Genomic DNA, 27,470 nt, shown 5'->3' on the forward strand with positions numbered 1-27,470 from the left:
ATTAACCAATTCAAGTCGAAAACAAATGATCTCTGTTTATGTAATCCGTATGAAAGTAAGGATTCTCCTATATCGCCTCATTACAGCAGCGTGGTCACACCTCTCAGTAAGCGCGCTTCATATGTAAATCCAGATGTGAAAACAGCGGAGGTAAAGGACCAGTGGCAAAGAGAGCTAAAGTACACAAGAAGTACTCTGAGTTAGCTCAGTAATGAGAGTAATGTTGGTCTGTGTCATTCCGACAAACTAATAGATGAAGATGTAGCCTTCAACTTCACAAAATGTTTAAAACGCTACAAAAGTGGACCAAGTAATCTTGCGTCTGTCAGTCTCCACTGATGTCAAGAAGAAGGCCAGTTGTTACAGTAAAATACTGCCTATTTTCCTGCGCTGCTCCCAATCACAAGATACCTGTCTGCATGGCTACATTTCTAAGTGTCCTTTGTAAGTTTATTCTTTAAATAATTACTGTGAATACCGAATGAGAGGATGATCACTTGTGCCAAAAGATGCTGTGATGCGCGCGACTGTTTAAAAGATTTCATTATCGCACATGGTGTTGTTTTTCACCTGCTTTCTTTTGCTCAGTTATTTTTGTTAATATGGATTAATTATCATTCTTTAAAATAACATTGCTCTAATATGAGATTACCAAAACTAACTCAGAATCTTATTATTATAATTCAGACTTTGTATATACTATTCCATATATTATAATGTAATGTTTTTTAACCAATTTAAGATGTTTGACAATGTTAAGATAATATGTTGCATTTCAGCAGTTTTTTTTTTTTTTACTTATTTATAAACTATTTATAGACAAATTTAAATAAAAACTATCCTGGGTTTGAAGAATATTGTTTTCCTGGACTTCACTGAGCTCAAGTAATAGTTTAATATAAAAAATTGTGAATGAACTTGACTGTTCATGTCTTAAATAATAATGTCAAATAACCAACATTTCTCAAAATGGATAAATCTAATTTTGCAACAAAACTCTTCATTTCCAAAAAAAAAAAAAAATAAATGGGATGTCCCGATCCGATATTGATATCGGAAATTCGTCCAATATAAGTCCAAAAAACTATATCAGACTGCGTTAAAAATATAACGCAAATATTATATAAGATATAAGCAGTCCAATACTCTCTAAACTCCGTTACAGCTATTCTATCCAGCAGCGTCCAGAGCCAGCGTGCAAAGCCCACGCGATCACAACACTGCTTGCTAGCAAACTCTCTAAGGTTTAACATGCTCTGTACACTAAGTAAGTTATGGTGTATTACGATAGAAATCTATTGTGACTGTAGCACACGCTGACGCTAGCAACAACGGCACATCTCTAACATCACTGGTTTATTTACTTCACGTCATGCGATCTTTACATTGTTTTGCATAAGGCTGCTAAGTAACATAAGGCACAAAATGGCGATGTAGCACACATCGTGCGAGCCTCAATTCGGTCATGGCATATCGTGGTTCATCCATGGCATATCCAGTTTATACCTAATTCATCACCAGCGCTTCCCACACATAAGACTTTACCTCAGCGGCCCGGTTCTGTGTGCATGAGAAAAGTCTCCGCCACAGACTCGTGGGCTCTGCTGCTGCAGCAGACCCACAGAGACGCGCTGGACACCTACTCTGACTTTAGCTTTGAGAAGAGCGCGAGGACACGTGGGAAAAAAGCCTACAATACATTATCTTTTTCCCGGACATGTCCTCTATTTGGGACTTAAAAATTGCAGTCAGCCAAGATTTCTAAATCGCCGAACATGTCCCGGATTCTGCTTTCTTTAGCTGCGTTTCTACATTATTTTATACGCAAACCTTCAATCTCAATCTCTCAGCAGCACCAAGACTAGAGAGGGAGCAGATCTGACCTGTCAGTGGTGCACATGGATAGTAGGAGTGAAATAGTGGATTTATTATTCTTTGTTTTATTTTTTTACTTGAACACTCTGAAAGGAACAGTGTCATGTAAAATGCTAAACATTTTTGTTGTTTTCATTGTCTGTTAAGTAAGAATAAGAAATCATTATGTTGCTGAGGGCCATTACAGTTTAAAATAAAGAATGGTATTACTTTTGGGGCAGAAGGAAAATTTAATTAGAGACATTCCCATGTTTAACTCTTCTTTAAAAAGCCCAGAAAGATAAAGTGCTCTGATAAACAGTGTCAGCTTTGCACATCAGTTTGCAGTTCTCTTTATTTATATTGTCTAGTTTTCCCATGTGGGCAGTAGGGTGGAATCTGTGCAAATATAATGAATTTTGATAAATAAAATTATTCTTAAAAGTCACATTATTTCAAGTGCTGTGGAGAAAAGGTGTTTCAATCCAGCATCTGCAAGTATTTTTATGTTAAATATAATATGTGCAATATATATTATTATAAAATTAATAATGTTTGGGAACATTGATACAGCCATAATCTTCTTATGATACAAACAGATGAAATAGCTCTGATCATGTAAATGTTTGTACTAACCATACTGCACATTTTTAACTTAACAATAACTTATTTCTGCTGCCCAGTGTGAAAGATATTTTTAGCTCTACTGGATCCAAAATTTATCAAAAATCTGTGTGTGAAATTGAAATTTTGGACACTAAACCGTTAGCAGTTGTTCCATTAACAATTTTTTGTCAGCTCTCAGCAGTTTCTATTATTTGCTGATGGTAAAAAAATGAACTGAAGTGACCTTTAATTAGCATTTTGCACTTTAAAAATGTATTTTTGTTTATTCAATTAAGATATTTTTCAGGGTCTTAATATTTATTCTTTAATTCTTTTTATATATTCTTATGTAAAAGTTTCACATTTATGCAACCAATAGTTAATAAACTGGTTGTTTTTTCCATACTTACTGTTGCTGACTTCTTCTCAGTTTGATCTAGCCGTTCATACATTTGACTCAACAAAATAGATAAAAATAACGTATTCATAATTTGTGCTGATATCGGATTTATATCGTTATCGGACTGATAGCTGCAATATCGGTATCGTATTGGAAGTTAAAATGTTGTATCGGGACATCCCTAGTAGATTTGCTATGTGTAAATTTAAAAGTTTGCAGAGTTTTATAGAGTGTATTGATTCTCACAAGTGTATCTCCAGTTATTTTGTGTGATTTAATATATTTTAAATAAACTGCAAACAAAAAAATATATAAACTTTCCTCTGATTCCTTCTTGAAACTCTTCCTTCCTAGTCACATACCTGTCTGATGGCTCATTATGCAGCTCATTATGCAGGTCTTTGTCTTCAGGTGTGACTCACTGCATAATAAATGATAGTTCACGCATAAACCAATAAACCAATTTCACTCAAAAAGTGACTTAGAAATTTTAAATCATTATATTGTTTTCTGTGAGCAAGTGAACAAGATGATTCTCACATCAGTTTGAAGCAAAAACACTACCAGACTACCAGATCCAGTTCTCAAAAGTCTTGTGCACAAATGTTCTCTGTGTGTTTCACGGCCTTGTTTCAGTGACTTAAAAATTTTAGTTTTTCACTAACCACTAGGGATGTAACAATATTGTAAATACCGTCATACCGCAATAGTAATTTTTTTCAATATTACCGTAGGTGCATGAAGTTTGCTTAGGCGAATGAAGCGAACGGGAGGTAGCAGGAACTACAATTTCCATCAGCCTAGGCGTGGCCATCATCCTTTGCGGTCTGTTGTCACTACAGATCCAGTAATGCTGAAATGGAGTGTGCTGCTAGTAGCGGGGAAGAAAAAGAGCTGGAAATGATCGAACCTAAAGTGGGTTTTAAATCGGACGTGTGGAAGCATATCGGTTTCTTTCTAAAAAGATACGAAAAGGAGAAAAGGTGACAGACAAAGAAAAAAACAGTATGCAGGCACTGCCAGACTGTGGTAAAATATAAGTCGGGGAATACGACTAAAAACAGTCATGGGGACTGCAGAACACAGCACACTTGTTAGATAAATGCAGACATTGACTTGTACCGCAAAGAGACCTCTATCTCACACATGGCTTGTCCTCTTAAGTGGTGGAAAGACAAAGCACAACGTTACCCACTGCTGTCAACCTTGGTTAAATCATATCTCTATAGAGGTTTTTTTTTTTCTGTTGCAGGGGACATTGTAAATACCCAGAGATCCCAGCTTTTACCAGATTATAGTTAAATGATAATTTTCCTTAAAAACCCATCTCTATCTAAGTGAGTGAGTGATTAAATGTTGAATGTGAAGATTTTTTAACAATACTAAATTGAAACTTTATTTTTTTATATACGGTTTAATAGTTTTTTGTTATTAAAATTGAAAAATTTAAGTTCCTGTTTCGAAACTTACAGATAGATGGCTAATTTGTATGTCATTGATATGTACAGTGCTAAGGTAAATAAACACTTTTGGCACTTTTTTCGAGTCTTTTTATTAGTTTTGTTTTTTCCTGTAAATTATTCAATAAATATCGTACCGTGAAATTCTGATACCGTTACATCCCTAATAACCACGCATAAACGTTTCTTTCTCAAAAACACAAACACATACAAACATGCTGCTTAGGTATTATTGTAGCCCAACTTGTGCTATTTACAGTGTTATCACACTTTAGCCATTAATATGTTTTTAAGGCACTGAAAACAACACAAATGTCAGTGCAAGTCAAAACTTCTCCAGAGCCCCAAAACACCTTCAGACCCCAGAGGGTTAAAGCAGGGCAGTGATTCACTAAACTGATCTGAGTCTTCAGTGCAGACTGATGTGTGTCTTCTGTGATCAATGAATGAATACTCACAGAGCTCTTCTGCAGTTTCTCACAGCTGCTATCAGTCTCCGTCTTCCCTCATCTGATGTGTTGAATTTATTAGAGTCTAACTCATCCAGCGGCTCCTCTGACATCTCAATCATGTAGGAGATTGTTGAGCAGTGAGCAGGAGAGAGTTTCTCCTCTGAGTGTTTGTCTGATTTTACAAACTCCTGAATCTCTCTGGCCAGAGTCTGATCTTTCACCTCCAGCAGACAGAGGAACAGATTGATGGATCTTTCAGCTGAGAGAGGGTCATCTCTCTTGATCTTGTCTTTAATGTACTGTGTGGTTCTCCTGATGCTCTCGGAGCTCTTCTCTGTGTGTGTCAGCAGATCCTGAAAGAGTCTCTGATTGGACTCTAGTGAGACGCCCAGCAGGAACCGCAGGAACAGATCCAGATGACCATTACTACTCCTGACAGCTTTATATACTGCTGAACTGAGCAGATCATACAGAGGCTTCTCAGAGCTGGACTGTAGATGTTGATCATATGAATATCCTAAAATCACCCTCAGCGGTACTCTGTTCTCTGTTAAATGGCAGTAAAACACAAAGAAAGCAGCCAGAAACTCCTGAAAGCTGAGATGGATGAAGCTGTAGACTTTCCTCTGATGAATCACAGATTCCTCCTTGAAGATCTCAGTGCAGATCCCAGAATACACTGAGGCGTCAGTGACGTCTACGCCGCTCTCAATCAGGTCCTCCTCATAGAACATCACATTGCCCTTCATCAGCTGTCTGAAAGCCACTTCAGCAAGTTTGAGGATCACTCCTCTGTTGGACTGCAGGAGTTTCTCTGGATCTCTCTCTTCATACTTCTGCTTCCTCATGTTGATCTGAATCAGCAAGAAGTGGATGTACATCTCAGTCAGAGTTTGAGGAATTTCTGCACTCACATCTTCTTCCAGGAGTTTCTGAAGCACAGTGGAGGAGATCCAGCAGAAGACGGGTATGTGGCACATGATCTGCAGGCTTCTTGCTCTTCTGATGTGGGAGATGATTCTGCTGGCTTGATGCTCGTCGCTGATTCTCTTCCTGAAATATTCCTCCTTCTGAGGCTCAGTGAATCCCTGAATCTCTGTCAGACGGCTGATGTATCTGGAGGGGATCAGATGGGCTGCTGCTGGTCTGGAGGTGATCCAGATGAGAGCAGATGGAAGGAGATCTCCTTTCAGAAGGCTCCACATCAAAACAGCCACTGATGAAGTTTCAGTCACAGCACAAACTTTCTCCTCATCTGAAAAGTTGAGTGTGATTCTGCTTTCATCCAGACCATCAAAGATGAACACAACTCTACACTGCTCATAAATCTTGGGCTCCAGATCTTCAAGTTCAGGATGAAAGTCCAGCAGAAGGCTGTGAAGACTGTACTGATGATCTCTGATCAAGTTCAGCTCTCGAAATGGAAGCACAAACATGAAATCTACATCCTGATGGTCTTTTCCCTCGGCCCAGTCCAGAATGAACTTCTGCACAGAGACGGTTTTTCCGATTCCAGCGATGCCTTTAGTGAGAACAGTCTTGATCTGGGCTTTCTCCTTCTTGATCTTCTCCTCATGTCCTGCTCCAGCTGAGGCTTTAAAGATGTCATTGCAGTAGACTGGAGTGTGTTGTGAGGGTTTTGTTCTGGCTCTTTTCTCCATATGTAAAACCTCATGTTCTTCATTCACTCCTTCACTCTCTCCTTCTATGATGTAGAGCTGTGTGTAGATCCTGTTCAGGAGGGTTTGAGTCTCTCCATGGTTGATTCCCTCAAATATTCTCTCATACTTGTTCTTCATGCTGGTTTTGTGCTGCTCTTTGACTCTCTGAAGTTCATCATGTTCTGGTTGAAGTGAATCCTGCTGCAGGTCTCCAGTCTGATCATCTCTATCCACACTGCAGTAACAACAACAACACAAAGAATCAATAAGTGTGAGTGTAAGGGTGCTTTCACACCTGTAAAATTCAGTTGTCCCGAAACAGAGATTACAATTGTTAAATTGCTGCTCTTTGCTCTTGGCGCGGTTCGCTTTCACACTGCAAAGTTTCTAATCGGACCAAAAGAGCTAAAACAAGTCACGTGCGAGTAAACTCTCCTTACATTGGTTGGTCAGAGTGTCAGGGTTTATTTTGCAGCGTCCCGCTAAGCTGTTAGGAGAGGTGGTGGTTTGGTGGTTATTGACAGGATGCGCACGCGCGACATGTCTGAAGAGAGACGCGGTGGGGAGGGGTGAGAAGGGTGCGCGACGATGCCTATTTGAGGACTGGGAGGGAGACGCAAGATTACCGGGAGATCATCACTCGTATGCGGGCATCTGGAGACTCGCGAAACTTCCCACCATACTCATAATTCTCTCTTCATATAGCCGTAAGCCTATTACATATCCAAAAAACACTGTGATATAACCACGCTCGGATCGGATCGATTTCTCACTGCAATCGAACCGCTCCAGGGTTCGTTTCAATCGAGCCGAGACCACCTCATTCAAGCGATCTCGGAGCAATTACTTTGGCGCGTAACAGAGCGCGATTGCCCTGTTCACATATGCCAAACGAACCGCGCTAACTGGGCAAACGAGATACGTTCCGAAACAAAAGTGTAGGTGTGAAAGCACCCTAAAGATTCTCTAGTAAAGCCATGTGTGTTTTCACTGAAACAACAGAGGCACAATACACAGATTTAATCCAGAACCAAACTACAGTAATACAGAAACTGTCCCAGATCAGCAAGAACCGGCTTCAGTCTTCAAATCATTCTCATAGCTCTGTTGTGAAGCACTTAAAACACAACACACTGATCACTTTAAACACCACACACTGATCACTTTAAACACCACACACTGATCACTTTAAACACCACACACTGATCACTTTAAACACCACACACTGATCACTTTAAACACCACACACTGATCACACTGATCACTGTAAACACCACACTCTGATCACACTGATCACTTTAAACACCACACACTGATCACTTTAAACACCACACACTGATCACTTTAAACACCACACACTGATCACTGTAAACACCACACACTGATCACTTTAAACACCACACACTGATTACTTTAAACACCACACACACTGATTACTTTAAACAGCACACACTGATCACTTTAAACACCACACACACTGATCACTTTAAACACCACACACTGATCACTTTAAAAACCACACACGCTGATCATGTTAACATCATACATTGATCACATTAAACACAACACACTGATCACTTTAAACACCACACACACTGATTACTTTAAACACCACACACTGATCACTTTAAACACCACACACACTGATCACTTTAAACACCACACACTGATCACTTTAAACACCACACACTGATCACTTTAAACACCACACACTGATCACTTTAAACACCACACACTGATCATTTTAAACACCACACACACTGATCACGTTAACATCATACACTGATCTCATTAAACACCACACATTGATCACTTTAAACACCACACACTGGTCACTTTAAACAACACACACACACTGATTAGCTGCTGTAGTGTGTAATGTGGTAATGCGGTTTCTTTTACTGAATAATTTTCTGTTGTCATGTTCCTCTGAATCCTGTATTCTGCTGTCTGTAGTCATGAGGGTTGTTGTGATCTTATAGTTGTTAAATGTTTTACCATTAATAAGATAATGATTCTCTGTCATCTCTGCTGTCTTAATCTTTCTGACTGAATATAGTTTTTGATTCACATGATAATCTCCAGATCATACAAGCATCTTAGGGTTCAGGATTTCAGTAACAGCGCTGTAACATTGATGCACTTTATTAAGACAATAATAAAGAGAAGATCTGAATACAGTTTCATCCTAAATCAATATCTCTCTTGCCCATAATTATTTATCAGGTGAAATGTGGCAGGGCTTGACAATAAGGGCTGCCCGAAGGCCCGGGGCCAGCATGCGAGACGCTCTGGACAATATACATAATAGTTACTGGCCCGATCGGGCCAGTGCTGCCTTGTCACTAAAGTTTAATTTGGCTGAGACCAAATTAACAAATTTTGTCAATTGTGTGCAAATACAGGGTGCTTTCGCTCCCAGAGGTTTGTTTCGAAACCAGTCTCATTTGCCCAGTAAGCGCGGTTCGTCTAGCATGTGAATCCGGCAATCACCCTCAGGTCCGCATCAAATTAATTTGTCTGAGATCGCCAGGATGAGGTGGCCTCGGTTCAATTGAGCAGATTGATTGTAGTGAAAAAACAAAACGATACAACGAACTAACAAACCAGGCTGTATCACAGTGTATGATGAATGTGTAATATCCACGTATGGCTATATGAAGAGAGAATGATGAGCAGGGCAGGATGTTATTTCTACCGGTAAATGTACATTTCATGTCCAATGCAAAAGTAAAAGCATGTTGAAATATTACAGAGGGCTCTTTGAAAAATTGACTGAATTTAATCTTACAATATGTTGTATTAGGCCTGCTCTTTTGTTCATTTCTGTACTGACACCTTGAAAGAAAGATCCACATTCTTCTGCTTCATGATCTGACTGTTGTGATGAGAAATGCACCCCTGCAGAAAAATGCATGCACCACCTTTATAGGCTTTAAGCTGCATTTTTAATCTACATTTTACAAAAAAATCAAAGGCCATAATTGATTAAAACACAGTCTTATGTGAATATTACGTTGATGCATCAAGTAAGAACAAGAAGTGAAATGCATTTTAGATCTAGGTTTACAAATAAAAGAAAAAAACTAAATATTGACTGTGCTATAGACTGATGTAATGAGCCTGTTTCTAAACTTAGGCATTTTCAACTACACCACACATTAAACAATTCACTTTAATTTATAATTAATAAATAGATTAATTCAATAGATATATTTTTACAATACTTGACAACTGAAATGAGGCCATGTATGAGAAAGTCTGACCGCTCTGATTTATATTTGGTGATGATGTCTTTGGGTGTCAAAATTAAAGTGCACATTTTTGCTTACAATATATATGTAGATTTTTTTCCAAGTTTAGTTTCACCAATTGTAAACAAATCGTTTTTAAATTGCCAGTTGTATTTAAAGAAAAGTTATGCTGAACAAAGTGTGTGTATACAATTATGTTTGGCTTTTGACACTAAGAAATAGCTATTAAATTTTTTTTGGGGTGGGGCCAGTGAAAATTTTGGCAGGGCAAGTAAAAATCTCACCACTGGCCTGATCGAGCCACTAGAAAAAAATCCTTAGCCTTGAACCCCGTGTGGTGTTTGTCTCACAGAACTTGTTCATTCATCTTGTCTAAAATCTTTCTTATTATCACAAACCCTTTGCTGACTATTGTAAAAGCCTGTAAACTCACTCTACTAACTCTAAATGTTTGAGTATTAACACTTTAATCACTTAATACTACTTCAGTACTTTACTAAATGTCTTGACTGGACTGTGAGAATAAAGTGTAATAATGTCTGATCTTCTAGAAACACAGGATCATATAAATGCTGCAGTGTAATCATGTGTGTGTAGAGATGATCTACCTGACAGCAGGTCGTGTGTTTTCACTCTTAAAATATATTCGTTCAGCCTTAGACCGGTCACTCTTCATAGACACACAGCTGGGCTCTGCTTCTGCTCTCTTCTGTTGAATTGAACTAAAACAGAGAAGATTAAAGTTCAGCGCTGCACACACTGCACAAACCTGATATTAATTATTCTTCATTTACAAAAACACTTAAATTAATTTCCTTTATATTTGAACAGAAACTGTCTGAATGTGGAAAATATCAGCAAACACAGATCAAGACTCATTTCTAGTAGAGAAAGCCCAGCAGAAATGCAGCACTATTAGAGCAGATTAGAGCTGAAACTAATCATCAAATCACTGAATAAAGTCCACAGTGTAGGTGTGGGAGGAGCTTAATCATTCAGGCTTGTCAATCATCATCACATGACTATATAAGCAGCAGTATAAACTGCACTGTGTCAGCTGACTGTTATTCCCGCCTCCAGCAGCTCCCCTTATCCTCCTCCTCATCACTCAGTCTTCAGAAGGTCACTCATTGGGGGTTTGTCTGCAGAGCTCCAGTCCAGACTTTGAGAACAGCAAGACAAGTTCATTTACCATCATCTATCATGACTGAATGAGCAGGAGAACTCGAGAAACATCAATTCTAGAAACCAAATGTGTTGATCAGCAGCATCTATGAGGCCAACACAACATGATGATGACTGCGCTTCAGTGAAAACAGACTCAGATCAGAGGAATGGCTGATCAGTACAGCACAGAAACAGCAGGGGAAAGTGTGCAGGAAAAGCCCTTTATGGCAGGAGATCGGGAACACTTTAGTTTAGCTCACAATTCATACTATTAACTACCGGCTTATTATCTGTGTATTGTGAACATATGAACTGCTCATTAGTAGTCATACAGTATGATCTTATTGTGGATCCCTAACCCTACCCAAAACCTAAACCCACCTTCTACCACACTCACTATTAATAAAGCGCTGATTGGTTTGTTAATACCATCAATTGTGGCCTGAAGTCTAAACCGGAGATCTTCAAGCACTATCCTGCAGAGCTCAGATACAACATCTAACATCTGAAACCCAACAGATCCACAACACTAATTACCTGATTCATTTATTATGAAAATACTAATCAGTTGCAGATATTAAAAAGATGATCTACCTGACAGCAGGTCCTGTGTTTTCACTCTTAAATTTTATTGGGTGATCCATAGACTTGTCACTCTTCATAGACACACAGCTGGGCTCTGCTTCTGCTCTCTTCTGATGAACTGAACTAAAACAGAGAAGATTAAAATTCAGTGCTGCACACACTCGAGTCAACACACCAGATTTACTTAACATTTCATCATTAAAACACTTTTAAACAGCACTTCATGATACTTTTTACGATGATTGTACAAAATCTTGCTGGCTGTGTGTGTTAAATATTCTGACAGATTAAAAACACAACTAACAGAGAGTAAATATAATATCCTGTAGAAAATAATCATATGAAATGTCAAGTGTAGGTCTAATACCTGCATCCTGTAAACAAATCCTGATCTCCAGAAGTGTGTGTGTCCTCCATGATGGACCTGAAGAATTTAGAAACTCTAGAAGAAACTGATGAACAATCACAGATCTCCAGTCATTGATCAGCCTTCATAATTCAGCTTAATGCAGGAATAGATCAGCAGCTGAGACACTCAAATCCAGATTGCTGTAAAGATCGTTTTATATTCACACATCAGACATTCTCCTTCAAAATATAATGTCAGAAAAGTATTATTTACAGATTCGCAATGGGGAAATCATATTAGCGGCCAATGACTATCAAAGTACATCTATGTTCACTGTGAATTAAATAGTGTTAATGTTGTTTTAAAGTCGTACTTTACACGTGATTTTAGTCTGAATATTCTAAGTACCACAGTAAACAGTGTACGGAGCTTTCACTGAACGAATGTGCCTATATAAAACCAACTTTACCTCAATTAAATCCAGAAGCTCATCACGAGTAAACTAATGAAGAATCACAGCGTCATCCGTTTGATTATAATAACATCATACACACATTCACATAAAGCTTACAGGTTTTGTCAAGACATCAAAGATTTAAACCTGTTCTGCGTTGTAAATGGTGGATTCTGTCTGTTTAAAATGGCGACACAGCAACTAACCACTTTCACTTTCGTTTCTGAAGGAGCGGCAGATCATGAGTTCAGTGAAAAACACCCGTCACAAACACCCTAAACAGAGCAGAGAAGAGTCAAACAGCTGCATGGTTATCAAAGCACCTGCGGAGTTACATTTCACTAGGGGGATTTTACCCGAAGCAGTATAAACACTGGACACAGAGAAGACAGAATAAACACATACCTGGATAACCTCCTCCTCCTCCTCTTCTTTTTTTTCTTGTGTGGCGAGTTACAGAGAGCAGCGTAAAGCTGAATACCGCCACCTGCTGTACGGGAGTGGGTATAATAATGTGTACAGTTTGATCAAATCAGTGTCATAGAGCTCAATGTAGATTTGTAAAAAAAATAAAAATGTATATTTTATTTTTTGTATATTTTATACAATGTTATTTTATATAATGTATATATATATATTTTTTTTTTATTTAAAAAATATTTCCCATATATACTCTAATCTTTAGAGTCTAATCACAAGTCTAGCACAGCTTGTGTTATATTACTTTAACTGAGCTGAGGATATTTGACTTACAGTATTCCCATTGAACAGGGGTGTCCAAAATTCGGCCCGTGGGCCATCTGCGGCCAGCAATCAGTTTTGTGGCGGCCCGCGAGGATTTTTATAAATATTAATAGAATCTGGCCTGCTATACAAAAATAGACGTAATTCAATAAATAACCACCGGGTGTCGCTATTACATGCCTTCAATTAGGCATTACTTCTTGTTATGAAGTAAAACTAACCGACCAAATTGAAGGAAACATAATTGATAATCACATTTTGGCGAGTCATGGCGCACCAAGAAAAAGGAAAATCAACAGTCAGTGCAAGAAGTTTCAGTCATGTTGGGGCAAAGAATTTTTCTTCACAGAGGTCAGCGGGAAATGTATCTGTTTAATTTGCCAGGAATCAGTTGCAGTAATGAAGGAATATAATATTAAAAGACATTATGAAACAAAGCATCAGGCCTTCAGCTCTTACACTGGTGCAGAATGAGATCAGAAAGTAAAACAATTAGCAGCGCCCTATCAGCTCAACAACAGCAGTTTTTTTGTGCTATTAAAGTGCAAGAAAATTCTACACTGCACTGCAAAAAATGTTTTTTATTTATTTATATTTTTTGTCTTGTTTCAAGTCCAAATATCTAAAAGATCTTAAATAAAGGAGAATTTTCTAATTTGTTTTGAGAAATAATATGCCAATATTAAGTGAGTTTTTCCTTAAAACAAGCTAAAATAATCTGCCAATGGGTTAAGCAAAATAATCTTGTTTTTTTCTTTTGACATAAGATTATTTTGCTTACCCCATTGGCAGATTAATTTGCTTGTTTTAAAGATAAAAAAAATTGCATATTAGGGAAAATATTAGCATTTTATTTCTCAAAACAAGACAATTTTTTTTTTTGAGAATTTTTAGATATTTGGACTCAAAACAAGACAACATAACATTTAAGTAAGAAAAGCATTTTTTGCTGTTTGGCTAGTTATGAGGTAGCTCAGCTAATCGCACAGCACAGGAAACCCTTCACTGAAGGAGAATTTATAAAGGATGAGTGTTGCAACTGTAATTTGCCCAGAGAAGATTCAAGTTTTTTAAAAACTTAAGTCTTTCTAGAAACACAGTTGGACGACCAAAATAAAATAATTTCTTAATAAAATCCATCCATCCATCCATCCATCCATATATATATATATATGCGTGTCTGTGTGATGTATGTAAAATTTGGCCCGGGACAACATTTTTTTTGCATCTGGCCCTCGGCCCAAAAAGTTTGGACACCCCTGCCATAGAAGATATCTGCTATTACAGTAGCCGCGTTTCCACTATCGCGCCTAAAGCGAGCGAGCCAAGGCCAGTGGCGTTTCTACTGTCACTTCCGGGGCCTAATCGGGCCAAAGCGGGGCTTTCTTGGGGCCAGCGGCCGGCCTTTTTCGGCCCGCCGAATACCTTGGGCCAAGGAGGGCCAGCCGGGGCTTCGGGGCGGAGTAAAAGGAGAGGCGGGCACAGTTTTCCGATCGCACACGAGTACATGCGCCAAACACATAAACAAACAAATAAATAAGAGAAAGAAAACATCTGGAACAAATTATAGGCTGGGGTCTTTTTTGCATATGATCGCCCTTATGTTTCTCTTTTAAATGTAAGGTTGTTGCATAAAATGATAGTTTTAATAAGTCACTTTTCTTTGCTGCATCTCTTTGATGTTTCAATAACGCATACTAATCTTTACACCATATTAAAGACACAGCAGACAGTAAAGGTTTTCAAGAGGTTTTGTCAAGTTTAATAAGTGTCTTTGCGCGTTTAGATGCCTGTGCTTGTGTGAGACCGAGGAAAAGAGCGCTCCATTCATAGCTCTGTTGATGCCGCGAGCGGCTTTTTTCTTTTATTTTTATTGTTTTAATTTATTTTGGAGATAATACACTATATGAATACAACAGAAAGACATTAAACTTTACAAATTTCATGTCCGCTTTTGTAGGCTCAAAACAATAGTGTCATATCTAGATAAAATAGCCTAAGCTATATTGAAATAATTTAACGAATTACAAATATCAGATAGGCCTATAATAAAATCAAATTAAATAAATAAACCAATATAAAACTAACAAAAGCTATAGCTATAACAATTAGGTACTATATCAAACTGTTTCAAATTTATATTTAACTTTCATTTTTCAAAAGCCTCTTTGAAAAAAAGATTTTCTAAAAATAAATAAATAAATAAACACCGGAAAATGTTTTAAATATTATTTATAAAGTATTTGGATACGATGATATTAATCAAATCCTGCAAACAGAGCATTTTCGGGGTGAGTGAACGCAGAAACTAGACAACCTTTTTTTCTGTCTTCCAGCTGCGCAGCACTTTTTTGACGGGGAAAACTGCAAGTTCAAAATGTGTTCTGTGTCCTCAAACAAGTGTGTGTGTTTTTATATAACATGCTAAAATTAAAAAAGGAAATATAAAATACATAAAGAGCTTTATTAGTGCATTGCTGCTGAGCGCAACGAAATATAGGCAATATTTTATTACGTGCTGCTCTTATGTGCTGAAACACTGAACACTTTCCTTTACTTAAGATATAATAAGCAACATCTTTAAATAAAGGGAATCACCTATTAAGTGTCGTAAAGCCTATAGGGAAAAATAATCATGTTTCAGTTCTCTCCGGAGCATTTGGGATGAATGTTGGACAGATTCTGTCTAGATGATGTTATAAAATACATTTTATATCGAGTTATTAACGGAGAATTTTATATAGGTGGTGTTATATTATGGATGTGTGCGCTCCCTGTGCTAGGTCCCTCCGTTGGTGGCAAGACCACTGGATTTCGATGCCAGTCGGTCGGCGAGTAAATGAATATGATGAATGAAAACACACAGGCATGTGCGTATAGACATGCGTTGTACTGCTGTACAATAACGTGTCATTTGTTTGTTTTGGTTGTCCTATTTTAATAGTTTCGTGATGATGTGATGGTGTGCTTTATCTGCATGATTCTCGCTGAAGTGGGCGGTTTGAGTGACGTTCGATTCGGGGGATGTTCTGGGGGCGGGGTTTGCTGACGCGCTGCAAGCTACTAGCCCCACAGTGGAAACGCGACATGATTTCGGCCTCACTGCTCAACCTTCCGGGCGATTGGCCCAGCCTGGCCCGATATAAGCCCTGGCTCGCACTGGCCTGATAGTGGAAATGCGGCTAGTGATGGTGTTGGCTTAGTACTTTCCATTTGCATATGTCACGTTGATCACAATTCCCCTTTTTTCGATCAACTTTATGGGTTTAAAGTTGTTTCTAGAAGTTGTTGCTAGTTCTCACAGATAGTATTTGAGTTAGAATTACATCATTATTATAATAATTACCAGGACTATTTTAAACAGGGTTTCCGCTGGGTCTTAAAATGTTGTAAATTCCAAAATCTAAATTTCTGGCTTTAAAAAGTCCTAAATTTACTGAAATATTGTTTTGTAGGTCCTAAATTTTTTTAAACAAGTCTTCATTTTCCTTTGTTCATGTTCTTTGTTCCTTTGTTTCCTTTGTTCAATCACCAACAATCCATCTCAATACAACTTTCCACTTTATATTCAAAAAGGTCATTTAAACTCCATTTATCATAATGGTTTAATTATTTACTAATGCACTATGCACTAATTTGAAATCTGCTGAATGAAATGGACACTAAAGTAATTAATTATTATAAAACATTGTGCAGTATTCTAAACTATATGATGTTGCTGTGGGACGACATGAGGGGGAAAAAAAATTATAGTGGAACAATAACATTTAGCATTGCACTGACTTCAAGTGGCCAACAAACTAGTCTAAAAATGACTTTTGCTAATTAAGAAATGGATTACAGCATGCTGATGATATGCAAAAAATTGTTAACCCAGGGTCATTCTAACTCTGGGTCATTCTAAGGGTGCTTTCACACCTACACTTTTGTTTCGGAACTTATCTCGTTTGCCCAGTTAGCGCGGTTCGATTGGCATATGTGAACAGGGCAATCGCGCTCTGTTCCGCGCCAAAGTAATCGCTCCGAGATCACTTGAATGAGGTGGTCTCGGCTCGATTGAAACGAACCCTGGAGCGGTTCGATTGCAGTGAGAAAGCGATCCGATTTTACGGCTATATGAAGAGAGAGTTATGAGTAGGGCGGGAAGTTTCGCGAGTCTCCGGATGCCCGCAAATGAGTGATGATCTCCCGGTAATCTTGCGTCTCCCTCCCGGTCCTCAAATAGGCATCGTGGCGCACCCTTCTCACCTCTCCTCACTGCATATCTCCTCAGACACGTCACGCGTGCGCACCCTGTTAATCACCACCAAACCACCACCTCTTCTGACAGCTTAGCGGGACGCTGCAAAAATAAACCCTGACACTGACCAAGGAGAGTTTACTCACACGTGACTTGTTTTAGCTCTTTTGGTCCGTTTAGAAACTTTGCAGTGTGAAAGTGAACCGCTCCAAGAGCAAAGAGCAACAATGTAACATTTCTAATCTCTGTTTCGGAACAACTGAATCGATTCACAGGTGTGAAAGCACCCTAACTCTGGATAAACAGAATCCTGACCACCGTAAAACAGGAAGAAAAAGAAATTGTCTTTCTCGCCTCATTATGGATTTAGTTTCATCGGCTAGACACCGGCCTCACAGCTCCGTGGTTGTCAGTACTGTCACTTATTATTCTGCGATCGGTAAATGTAGCTTGTGTGAACGCTACTTGACTAAAATAATAGCTTTGCTACACAAAAGCTATTTAATTTAAAAAGTAGTGACATTACCACCACACTACTGAGAAATGTAGATAAGCTAGTAGCGTCACTACTTGCAGCGACGCTACTGCCCAACACTGTGTGGTGGCAATATTTCTAATGTAGAAATGTCTTCATTACTGATAGCCAAAGCTGTTTCAGTGACCAAAGAGGTCTCCAGTGTATAGAACTGCACAATAGGTGATTGGTGCTGATGAGCAGTACTTCACACGGTGTGTTTGGCACCCCTCATATGGTAATCCAGGGCCGTAACACCCATCGGTACCTCGGGTACTCTGATTAGGTTTTGCATATAAATACTTGGGCTTGACACATTTGTTTCAGACTGTTATTTGACTATTACATTCTAAATGATGTAAATTCTAGTACATCATTTTTTAACTGTACCTTTAGAACCTTATAACAGCACTAAAAGCAGCATCGAAGCAGTCTTCTTTTAGTGATTCCACCTCTTCACGGAGACTGTCAGACTGATCTGGTGTATTAAAAAACTATTGTGGGTTCTGGAACTGAACAATAATAGTGTTCATGATGCTGGATATTCACTGGCACTAGATCCTCATCTATTTAAGAGTAAATCTCCCTTCTTTGCCATCCTCTGATGCGTTTAGGTTTCGCCGCAAAATTTAATTTTTGCTGTAGAACGCGCAATGCGGACATAAAGAACCTGACTGATATTCTACCGGAACCATGTCAGCAGAGTTCATGCATATCCATAAACTATAACTTCTATGTTAAGCGGTTTTGAAACAATTTACATTGTAAAAGCACTAGATAAGATTAATTGAATTGAATCAGCTTAATTGTGTACACGTTAATGGACCAAACACAATATGATTTGATTTATTTTACATTTAATGTGCATCAAAATTACAGTGTGTGTAGCCAATGTTTCCAGTGTCTTTTCACTTTTCAGCTTTTGATGAGAGTTTTCAAGACTTGATAACAACTAGTGTTTTTTTTTCAGACCTAATTGAAGAGAATGAGGAGAGTAAAGAGGAGGAACATCATGTCAAAATTGAGGAAAAAAATAATTTACAGACTGATGATATTTTGAAAAGGAGAGACAAGAATCATTTCACCTGCACTCAGTGTGGAAAGAGTTTTGGAAGAAAAACCAATCTTAAGATTCACATGAGGATCCACACTGGAGAGAAACCATTCACATGCAATCAGTGTGGGAAGAGTTTCAACCAATCATCAAACCTTTATACACACATGATGATCCACACTGGAGAGAAACCATTCAAATGCACTCAATGTGGGAAAAGTTTTAACCGCTCATCAGACCTTCATCAACACATGAGGATCCACACTGGAGAGAAACCATTCACATGCTCTCAGTGTGGGAAGAGTTTCAGGCAATCATCAAACTTTAAGCAACACATGAGGATCCACACTGAAGAGAAACCATTCACATGCACTCAGTGTGGAAAGAGTTTCAACCAATAATCAAACCTTAATCGACACATGAGGATCCACACTGGAAAGAAACCATTCATGTCTAATCTTCTTGTTTAATCCCGCCCCTTTTCGCAGTGGCGTACAACAGAATTTTGCATACTCAATAGTGATGGGAAGCATAAGAGATGAGTTATTTAATAAATCAAATAGTCTTTGTTAATAGTTTTGTAACATATGATGCTGCCAGCATTAGACACTTAAACACTGTTTAATTGTTGTTTATTGTTTTATAAACATTGACTTGAGACTTGAGAATAGAACAGTGCATTTAAAAAAAAAATAAAATTAAATAAGCTTTAAAACAACATTGTGTGGCTTTACTTGTTGGACTTGGCTTAAGGTTTGTTAGCATTTAAAAACACAAGCTCTGAACCTTTGGTAGGCTGAGTCTGTTTCTTCTTGTGTCATTACTTGTTGTCGCAGGATAAAAGATGCTAAATGAGTAAATGCAAATGCAAACTATCTTTATACAAATATTAGACCAATACATAAAGTCTGCATAGAAAAACATTATCAAACAAAAATGGGGTATAAAAGAACAAATTACAAATCACTTGTAATTGTAGAATTTAATTAATCTATCCCCTAGCTTAGTGTTTGTTTTCTGATAGCAAGCCAGCAAATAGACAAATCAATATATATATATACTAGATATAAACCACATATCCAGTAGGAAAAAAGTAACAATAACTTAGTGAAAATAGGACAGAACTTCTTTTATTTGTTAGAAAATGCTATTTAAGTTCACATTGTTTGATGATTTTATGAAAAGTTTAAAATATAATCATATGATGCAACAAAAATTCAGTTTTACATAAATATTATTGACTGAGGTTCTCGTTGCAGTGTACAGTGGAACTACAGTTTACGATTAGATATGCACATAATAATGTAAGGATGGCTATATCTCTCCATAATATTAAAATCTGCAAACTGTTATGGAACTCCACGCGAGACAAGACCATGAGAATGGTCAGTCACTAAAACAATAAACTTTCTAATGTGAGAAGAAGATCAGCTAGAAAAGCAGTTGTTCAGGTTGTCTCGATCATGCATCCTTAGTCGGCCTCTTTGCCCTGGACTTTACCTTCTCCACCAGAGCAGCTCACTCACATTCCACACCGAATGTTTAAATTCTTAATACGGTGTATCTGTGGCTTTTTATTCATGTTTGGTGTGATTTTAAATGTCTCTGTGTGATTGGTAAAGTAATTTCACTGTAATATTTTACAATCTCCTTTATATGAGTTAACTTGGGTTTTGACTTTGATAAGATCTTTGCCAGATGCTCCACTCCAGGCAAAATGGTCTTCGCATCAACTCATGACCAGGCAAGAGTCTTGGTGAAGCTTTTATTGTCTTGAATTTATGATGATTTGAGTATTTAGGCAAAGGGTGCAGAAGTGTCCTTGGGATCCTGTAAACTGGATACCCCATTGCAGGTTGTGAGTCTCTGAGCTCTGCATCAGGACTTATATGCTGCAATGTGTTTCACATGTTCAGGTATTCCTCTTTAACTCTTAAATGTATCTTTGAGTAATTGATGTTGTACAATCTTGATTGGCTTATTTTGTTTAATTATGTGAACTGCAATGGAAAATCTTTTCCTGACAAATAAATGTAAAATTCTTGTTTAACTCTAATATCTCCCGAAATCATTTAAATGTAGTAGATTGTTTAGGCTGACGTTTCCGCAGCCTACAACCAGGATTAGTCATCTATTTAGGCACAATGGATGGAGCATGGGCACAGCATTAGAGACTTGTTGATTTCTGACAATCACTGATGATATAATCTAGGGGTATGATATCATCTAGGGGCTGAATCAAACTTTCTTTAAGTATGAGCAAGCATGGGGCAGCCTATTATTACTTAAAGGAAATTAGCTTATCTGCTAAGAATCGGAACTGGCGAAGATATGTCCGTGAGCAGATGAAACTGGCCAGCATACTGACTCTAAGCGACTTTGAGTAAACGATGAAACATTAATTGAATATAAGGATTTATTAGGTTAATCAATCTAAATTAGACCTTATCACAACCTATAAGGTAATCAGCTTGAATTAGATTAATCTAAATCTAAAATTATTATAAATTGGAGTCAGATTAAAATTCAGAGCTAGAAACAAATTAAAATAAATTATAAAGAACAAAAATATTTCTTTTCACATGTGCTAAAAGGCTTCAACGCATTTAACCTTCACCCTTGCTGTTAGTTCCGTCATGGGACTAATAGATGGACCTTCACATGTGTGTGTATTTATATTGTTTATAACCATAATAGTTCTACAGTTTCTTCTATTTTACTTGTTGATTTCTATTTTATTTAAATAGTGTATTTATTTTGTTAAAGAGCCCATATTATGGTTTTTTGAAAATGCCCTTCATGTAGTGTGTAACACAGCTCTAAGTGAAGTGAAATATGCAGCTAAGGCTTAAATCTGTAAGTGTACAATGTTTAAAACTGTTGATTCATCTATAAAAGAGTCGACTCATAGTGCTTCAAATGAGTCGTCTTGATAACGAGTCATTAGGTGTTTCATGATGTTGTATCTACGAAACACAAGTAGTTGCGTGCGCAAACCCGGGAGATTTGAAACCTGCGGCCTCACCCACTAACACAGAAAAAAAGCCACACACACACACGCGCACGCCGGTCGAATGTGATGTCACACTGTGCAGATGGATATTATTGAGTCTCTACCCAAAGATGAAACCTCAGCATTAGCTCAGCCTTGAGCAGTTTGAGTGCTTCTGGAAACTACATGCTTTAGACTGGGTGTATATTACATGCTTAATAATCAATTTTTAGACTGTGAGTGTGTGTGTGTGTGTGTGTGTGTGTGTGTGTGTGTGTGTGTGTGTGTGTGTAGGCCTATTATTATTTAAAATTAAATAAAAAAATAAAAATGATTATATTATGTAAAAAAAAATATTATTCTTTATAATTATATCCAGTTCCCCTAAAACTTTGCTTAAATACCATATATATTTATTAAATAAATAAAACCAAAAAGTAAATAACTGTTTGGTCTGACAAGTTTTCAGGACATATCAAATTTCAGCACAACACTAACTAACTAGTCTCACTCACACACACACACACACACACTTGTACACACTCTCACTAACACACTCACTCTTGTACATGCTCTCTCTCACACACTTACATTCTATCTCAATTCAATTCAGAAATACTTTTTTAGCATGACTGTAAATGATACAATGTTGCCAACACAAACACATCGACATCTCACAGACACATGTACATGCTCTCACTCACAAAGATAAGCCCTCCCTCTCACACACACACTTCTACATGCTTTCTCATAAACATGTACTGGCTCTCTCTCTTACACACACTACTACATGCTGTCTTTCACTCACATACACACACACAAACAAATGTGCATTTGATACTTATATAATTTTGCGTGCTCATTAGGCTTACGATAGGTGGTTGCATTGTAATTATTTGGTCATGAAGGTATTAATTGTTTTAAATAGTTTTTCAGCTAATAATGTTTGTGATGTCATACATGCTACAAAAGGCTTTTAAAGCTGACAAGACGTGGAGCAACCATGACCAGAGCGTTCCAGAGAGAAGGTGTCTCTCAAAATGCAGTGGCCCAGCTCGCTGCAATTGCAGAGCTGTACTTTGCGAACAGGGAGCAATTTAACAGAATCAGCTTCACACCAGGAAAATGAACAGAGTTCGCTCAAAAGTGTAGAGAGCTCATTTTTGGAGATTTTTGCATAAAGGTTGTATCAATGAAAAGGAAGGGTTCTTTTGTATGTTTCTTTGTTCAATAATGCTCCGGTTTACTGTTGGTAAAATGTAGAAGCAAAAACCTACAGCACAATAAGCTTAGCTTACAATTCCAAAAAAATAATAATATTGAAATCAGATGCAAAAACCTTTAAATTCCGACTAAATTCATTAATTTTCTTTTCAGCTTAGTCCCTTTATTAGTCTGGAGTTGCTACAATGGAATAACCCAAGAGCTTATCCAGCACCATCCATGTTTTACACAACAGATGCCCTTCCAGCTGCAATGCATCACTGGGAAACATCCAAACACACACACATATATATATTTGAGCCTACTCAATTTACCTGTACCAAATGTCTTTGGATTTGTGGAGGAAACCAGAGCACCCAGAGGACACCCACACAAACACAGGGAGAACATGCAAACTCCACACAGAAATGCCACCTGACCTAGCTGAGGCTCGAACCAACAAATTTCTTACTGTGAGGCGAACGTTCTACCCTCAGCGCCACCACATTGCCGGCAATTTAATTGTTATTCTAAAATTAGTTTTTTTTCAGCCTACTGTTTGAAAGATAATGAAAAAATATTTGCCACAAAAATAGTTAAATTGCAGAGCTAAGACTTAAAATATATATACATTTTAGGAAAAAATGTGTATGGTGGCTGCATGGTGGTGCAGTGGGTAGCATGTTCGCCTTACAGCAAGAAGGTCACTAGTTCGAGCCTAAGCTGGGTCAGTTGGTTTTTCTGTGTGGAGTTTGCATGTTCTCCCCATGTTCGTGTGGGTTTCCTCTGGGTGCTCTGGTTTCCCTGACAAATCCAAAAACATGTGATCAAGACGACAGAAGGGCCACAGCACTTTAGAGTCATGCACACCAATCAGGTAAAAACCTGTCAACTATGCATGAGCTCAGAACATGTGATGAAGGAACGCCCAGAATTCAGGTGCTTCAAATGTGATGAAAGGGGACATTTCGCAAGGACCTGTACAGCTGTGTCGGGCCCGGATTGTAAATTGGCCCTAATACCTGCAGGGAGCTTGTCACGCCGAGTTGGCTTTGTCCGCTCGATTGACCAACGCGTACGCCTTGTTTTATCCTTGCAGGCCTAACTTCGCTGGTGAAAGCACTTGTGGGGTTTCTGTAGTGTAGTGGTCATCACGTTCGCCTAACACGCGAAAGGTCCTCGGTTCAAAACCGAGCAGAAACAGTGCTCTTCTTTTGGCGAGAAAATAATAGCATCCACTGCCGCACCAGCAATGATCGTCAACAGGCACCCAATCAAAAAGGGTTATCAGCTCGATCTGCCTGAAGGTTTCCGTAGTGTAGTGGTTATCACGTTCGCCTCACACGCGAAAGGTCCCCAGTTCGAAACTGGGCGAAAACAACCTCTGGCTTTTATGACAATTGTCAAATCAGGCTTCTGTTGAGTACTGACGTTCACTGAAAACATTCTTTCTGCAGAGCGGTGTGAGGCTAGAAGTTTGAATTCAGCTCAGTGTTTACCGCCCCTCGCGGTGTCGCAAACTTGCGTAGAATCTGATTTCTTTTAGCTTTGTGTTGTGCATGAGCAGGTGGCCAGTGCGTTTGCTGGCCCTTCACGGTGCAGACCGTACAAGACAGCTCTATAAAAAAAGACTATAAATACTTGAAGCAGCACTGGCCTATTGGTTTCCGTAGTGTAGTGTTTATCATGTTTGCATTACACGCTAAAGGTCTCCTGTTCGAAACTGGGCGGAAGCATACAATTAGCGGACACTTTTGTCCAAAGCGACATACAATAGTGGAGGTATTCAACAAGACGAGGCAATGCATACGAAAAAGGGCTATTTATTCCAAGTAATTTGTTTGTGCTCAGAGAATTTAGTGCTGGAGTAGGAGTTTCGTTTTCTTTAGAGAGAGGGATATTCACCGGGGTTCGGGTGTACTCTGAAGAGATGGGTGTTAGCTGTCGTTTGAAGGACACCAGTGTATCCGTAATCCGAGTGGGAATGGGAAGGTGATTCCACCAGCGTAGAACATTGAATGAAAACATTGTGGAAAGTGACTTTCCGTCTCTCTGCGCTGGCACCACAAGACAGTGCTCTCACCCTAACCGGAGGCTCCTGTGGTTATCACGATGGCTTTACAAGCGGAGGGTCTCCTGTTAGCAACTGGGCGGAAACATTCAGATTTGCTTTTACGCACATTCTCAATTGGCTCTCTGCTCACTGGATGATCCACGATACAAGGGCATGGATCTGTCAAATGTCATGACTTGACGTTGTACGAGGATTTGACGAAAAAAATGCCCTGCAAACCTTAAAAAGCAACACCATCCCAGGACAATTCTTTTGATCCCCTTTCAGTGCACTTGCATTAAAGCCCGCGTGATGCGGCACTTTGTCAGTGTTACTGTATCATTCGGACATGGGGGCAGAGAGTTAAAGAATTCAGCCTGAGCGCACTGCCGCAGGCTCGGTTTGTCAGAAGTGGGATTCGAACCAACGCCTCCAGGGGAGACTGCGACCTGAACGCAGCGCCTTAGACCGCTCGGCCATCCTGACATGCAAGCTTGGCAGGAGCTGTCTCTTGGGAGCCACACCGCAGTACCGTGACATGGAATCTGGTGCTTCACAGCTTGCCCAGCTCCGGCTGTCCAGCTCATTGGCGCTGCAGGCAGCTAATCTGTGCTCGCCTCCTGGGGCTGCGCCTAGTTTCAATAGCCAACACTTGACAGCTGTCATTGCTTACGGCCACACCACCCTGAGGGGGCTATAGAGCAAACAGGAAGTGAGTTGGCAGCAGTAAGGAGAGAAAGGCTCTCCCCATTTTGTTTGTCTACCTTTTTGTTTATTGACCTTGAGTGTTTTTGTTTGTTTGTTTTCTTTTTGTCTTTAAAAACCACCTAACAGCAGCATTTTGCTGACTGAAGGGTGGTTATGTAGTGTGTTTTATTTTTAATCATGGACAGATTCCCCGGCAACGACATGGAAATGGAGGGACTTGCAAGAAAGGATAAAGAAAATGGGCTGGATAATAGACGGAGAGGTAAAGAAAATGGACTTGACAACAGACAAAGAGATAAATAAAATGAAGAGCCCGGCCAACGAAGAGGTGAGAAAGGTAAGGATAAGCAAGAGGTACAAAGAAGAGTATGCACAAAGGAAGCAACAGTAACTGTAGAAGTAGAAAATGTAAAAGATGCAAGAAGATTTGATATAACCAAAGCAGTCACGGAGCTGATTGGAGAAGGAAGAATGCTGGCGGTGAGACCCAAACAAACAAAGGGAGTATGAAGTAACAATGGAGACTGAAGCTGACACCGAAATTTTAATAGACAATGGATTGACAATTAAAGGAGTGAAATCTGAAGTACGGAGGTTACAAAACAGAGACTATGTTGTTTCGTTCAAGCATCTGCCTGTTTACCTAGCAAATGAAGAAATGTTAAGCAAGCTAGAGAGATGGGGAGTTTTCCCCATATCTAAAATTAAAAGAAGATTGTATCCTGGCACAAACATAGAAGATGGAACAAGGTTTGTAAAAAACAGATTTCCGGAAGAGATGGTCTCCTTACCATACAGTACCAAAATCGAGACGGCGGAAGCGCCACAGCACTTTAGAGTCATGCACACCAATCAGGTAAAAACCTGTCGACTATGCATGAGCTCAGAAAATGTGATGAAGGAACGCCCAGAATTCAGGTGCTTCAAATGTGACGAAAGGGGACATTTCGCAAGGACCTGTACAGCTGTGTCGGGCCCGGATTGTAAATTGGCCCTAATACCTGCAGGGAGCTTGTGACGCCGAGTTGGCTTTGTCCGCTCGATTGACCAACGCGTACGCCTTGTTTTATCCTTGCAGGCCTAACTTCGCTGGTGAAAGCACTTGTGGGGTTTCTGTAGTGTAGTGGTCATCACGTTTGCCTAACACGCGAAAGGTCCTCGGTTCGAAACCGAGCAGAAACAGTGCTCTTCTTTTGGCGAGAAAATAATAGCATCCACTGCCGCACCAGCAGTGATCGTCGACAGGCACCCAATCAAAAAGGGTTATCAGCTCGATTTGCCTGAAAGTTTCCGTAGTGTAGTGGTTATCACGTTCGCCTCACACGCGAAAGGTCCCCAGTTGCATGGATCTGTCAAATGTCATGACTTGACGTTGTACGAGGATTTGACGAAAAAAATGCCCTGCAAACCTTAAAAAGCAACACCATCCCAGGACAATTCTTTTGATCCCCTTTCAGTGCACTTGCATTAAAGCCCGCGTGATGCGGCACTTTGTCAGTGTTACTGTATCATTCGGACATGGGGCAGAGAGTTAAAGAATTCAGCCTGAGCACACTGCCGCAGGCTCGGTTTGTCAGAAGTGGGATTCGAACCCACGCCTCCAGGGGAGACTGCGACCTGAACGCAGCGCCTTAGACCGCTCGGCCATCCTGACATGCAAGCTTGGCAGGAGCTGTCTCCTGGGAGCCACACCGCAGTACCGTGACATGGAATCTGGTGC

The 27,470-nt window shown here is 39.1% G+C and overlaps 1 protein-coding gene and 5 non-coding genes across 24 annotated transcripts in view; 3 read left to right on the forward strand and 3 right to left on the reverse strand.

The window, feature by feature from the left end:
• Positions 1–12,692, reverse strand: part of LOC108183843 (protein NLRC3-like) — a 40,569-nt gene extending 27,877 nt beyond the window's left edge. For 2 of the 19 annotated variants that reach the window (XM_073947435.1, XM_073947430.1), the window contains exons 1-5: positions 12,648–12,689; positions 11,807–11,988; positions 11,449–11,562; positions 10,296–10,409; positions 4,779–6,668 (exon numbers count right to left, since the gene is read on the reverse strand). In XM_073947435.1, the coding sequence (XP_073803536.1) occupies positions 4,779–6,668; positions 10,296–10,409; positions 11,449–11,562; positions 11,807–11,856 (2,168 nt within the window). In that variant the 5' untranslated portion in view covers positions 11,857–11,988; positions 12,648–12,689. Of the gene's footprint in view, positions 1–2,653; positions 6,669–10,295; positions 10,410–11,448; positions 11,563–11,806; positions 11,989–12,257; positions 12,518–12,647 lie in introns of those variants that run through there. The other 17 variants (XM_073947434.1, XM_073947444.1, XM_073947432.1 and 14 more) reach the window with 17 other exon arrangements.
• Positions 12,693–24,119: 11,427 nt separating this feature from the next.
• trnav-aac (transfer RNA valine (anticodon AAC)) lies at positions 24,120–24,192 on the forward strand. Its single transcript has one exon. It is a non-coding gene; the product is annotated as a tRNA-Val (tRNA).
• A 104-nt stretch (positions 24,193–24,296) lies between these two features.
• On the forward strand, positions 24,297–24,369 carry trnav-cac (transfer RNA valine (anticodon CAC)). The gene has a single exon. It is a non-coding gene; the product is annotated as a tRNA-Val (tRNA).
• Positions 24,370–25,445: 1,076 nt separating this feature from the next.
• trnal-cag (transfer RNA leucine (anticodon CAG)) lies at positions 25,446–25,528 on the reverse strand. Its single transcript has one exon. It is a non-coding gene; the product is annotated as a tRNA-Leu (tRNA).
• A 1,331-nt stretch (positions 25,529–26,859) lies between these two features.
• Positions 26,860–26,932, forward strand: trnav-aac (transfer RNA valine (anticodon AAC)). Its single transcript has one exon. It is a non-coding gene; the product is annotated as a tRNA-Val (tRNA).
• A 389-nt stretch (positions 26,933–27,321) lies between these two features.
• Positions 27,322–27,404, reverse strand: trnal-cag (transfer RNA leucine (anticodon CAG)). Its single transcript has one exon. It is a non-coding gene; the product is annotated as a tRNA-Leu (tRNA).
• Positions 27,405–27,470: the final 66 nt, after the last annotated feature.

This window comes from Danio rerio, chromosome 4 (assembly GCF_049306965.1).
Source record: "Danio rerio strain Tuebingen ecotype United States chromosome 4, GRCz12tu, whole genome shotgun sequence".
NCBI classification, from domain to species: Eukaryota; Metazoa; Chordata; class Actinopteri; order Cypriniformes; family Danionidae; genus Danio; species Danio rerio.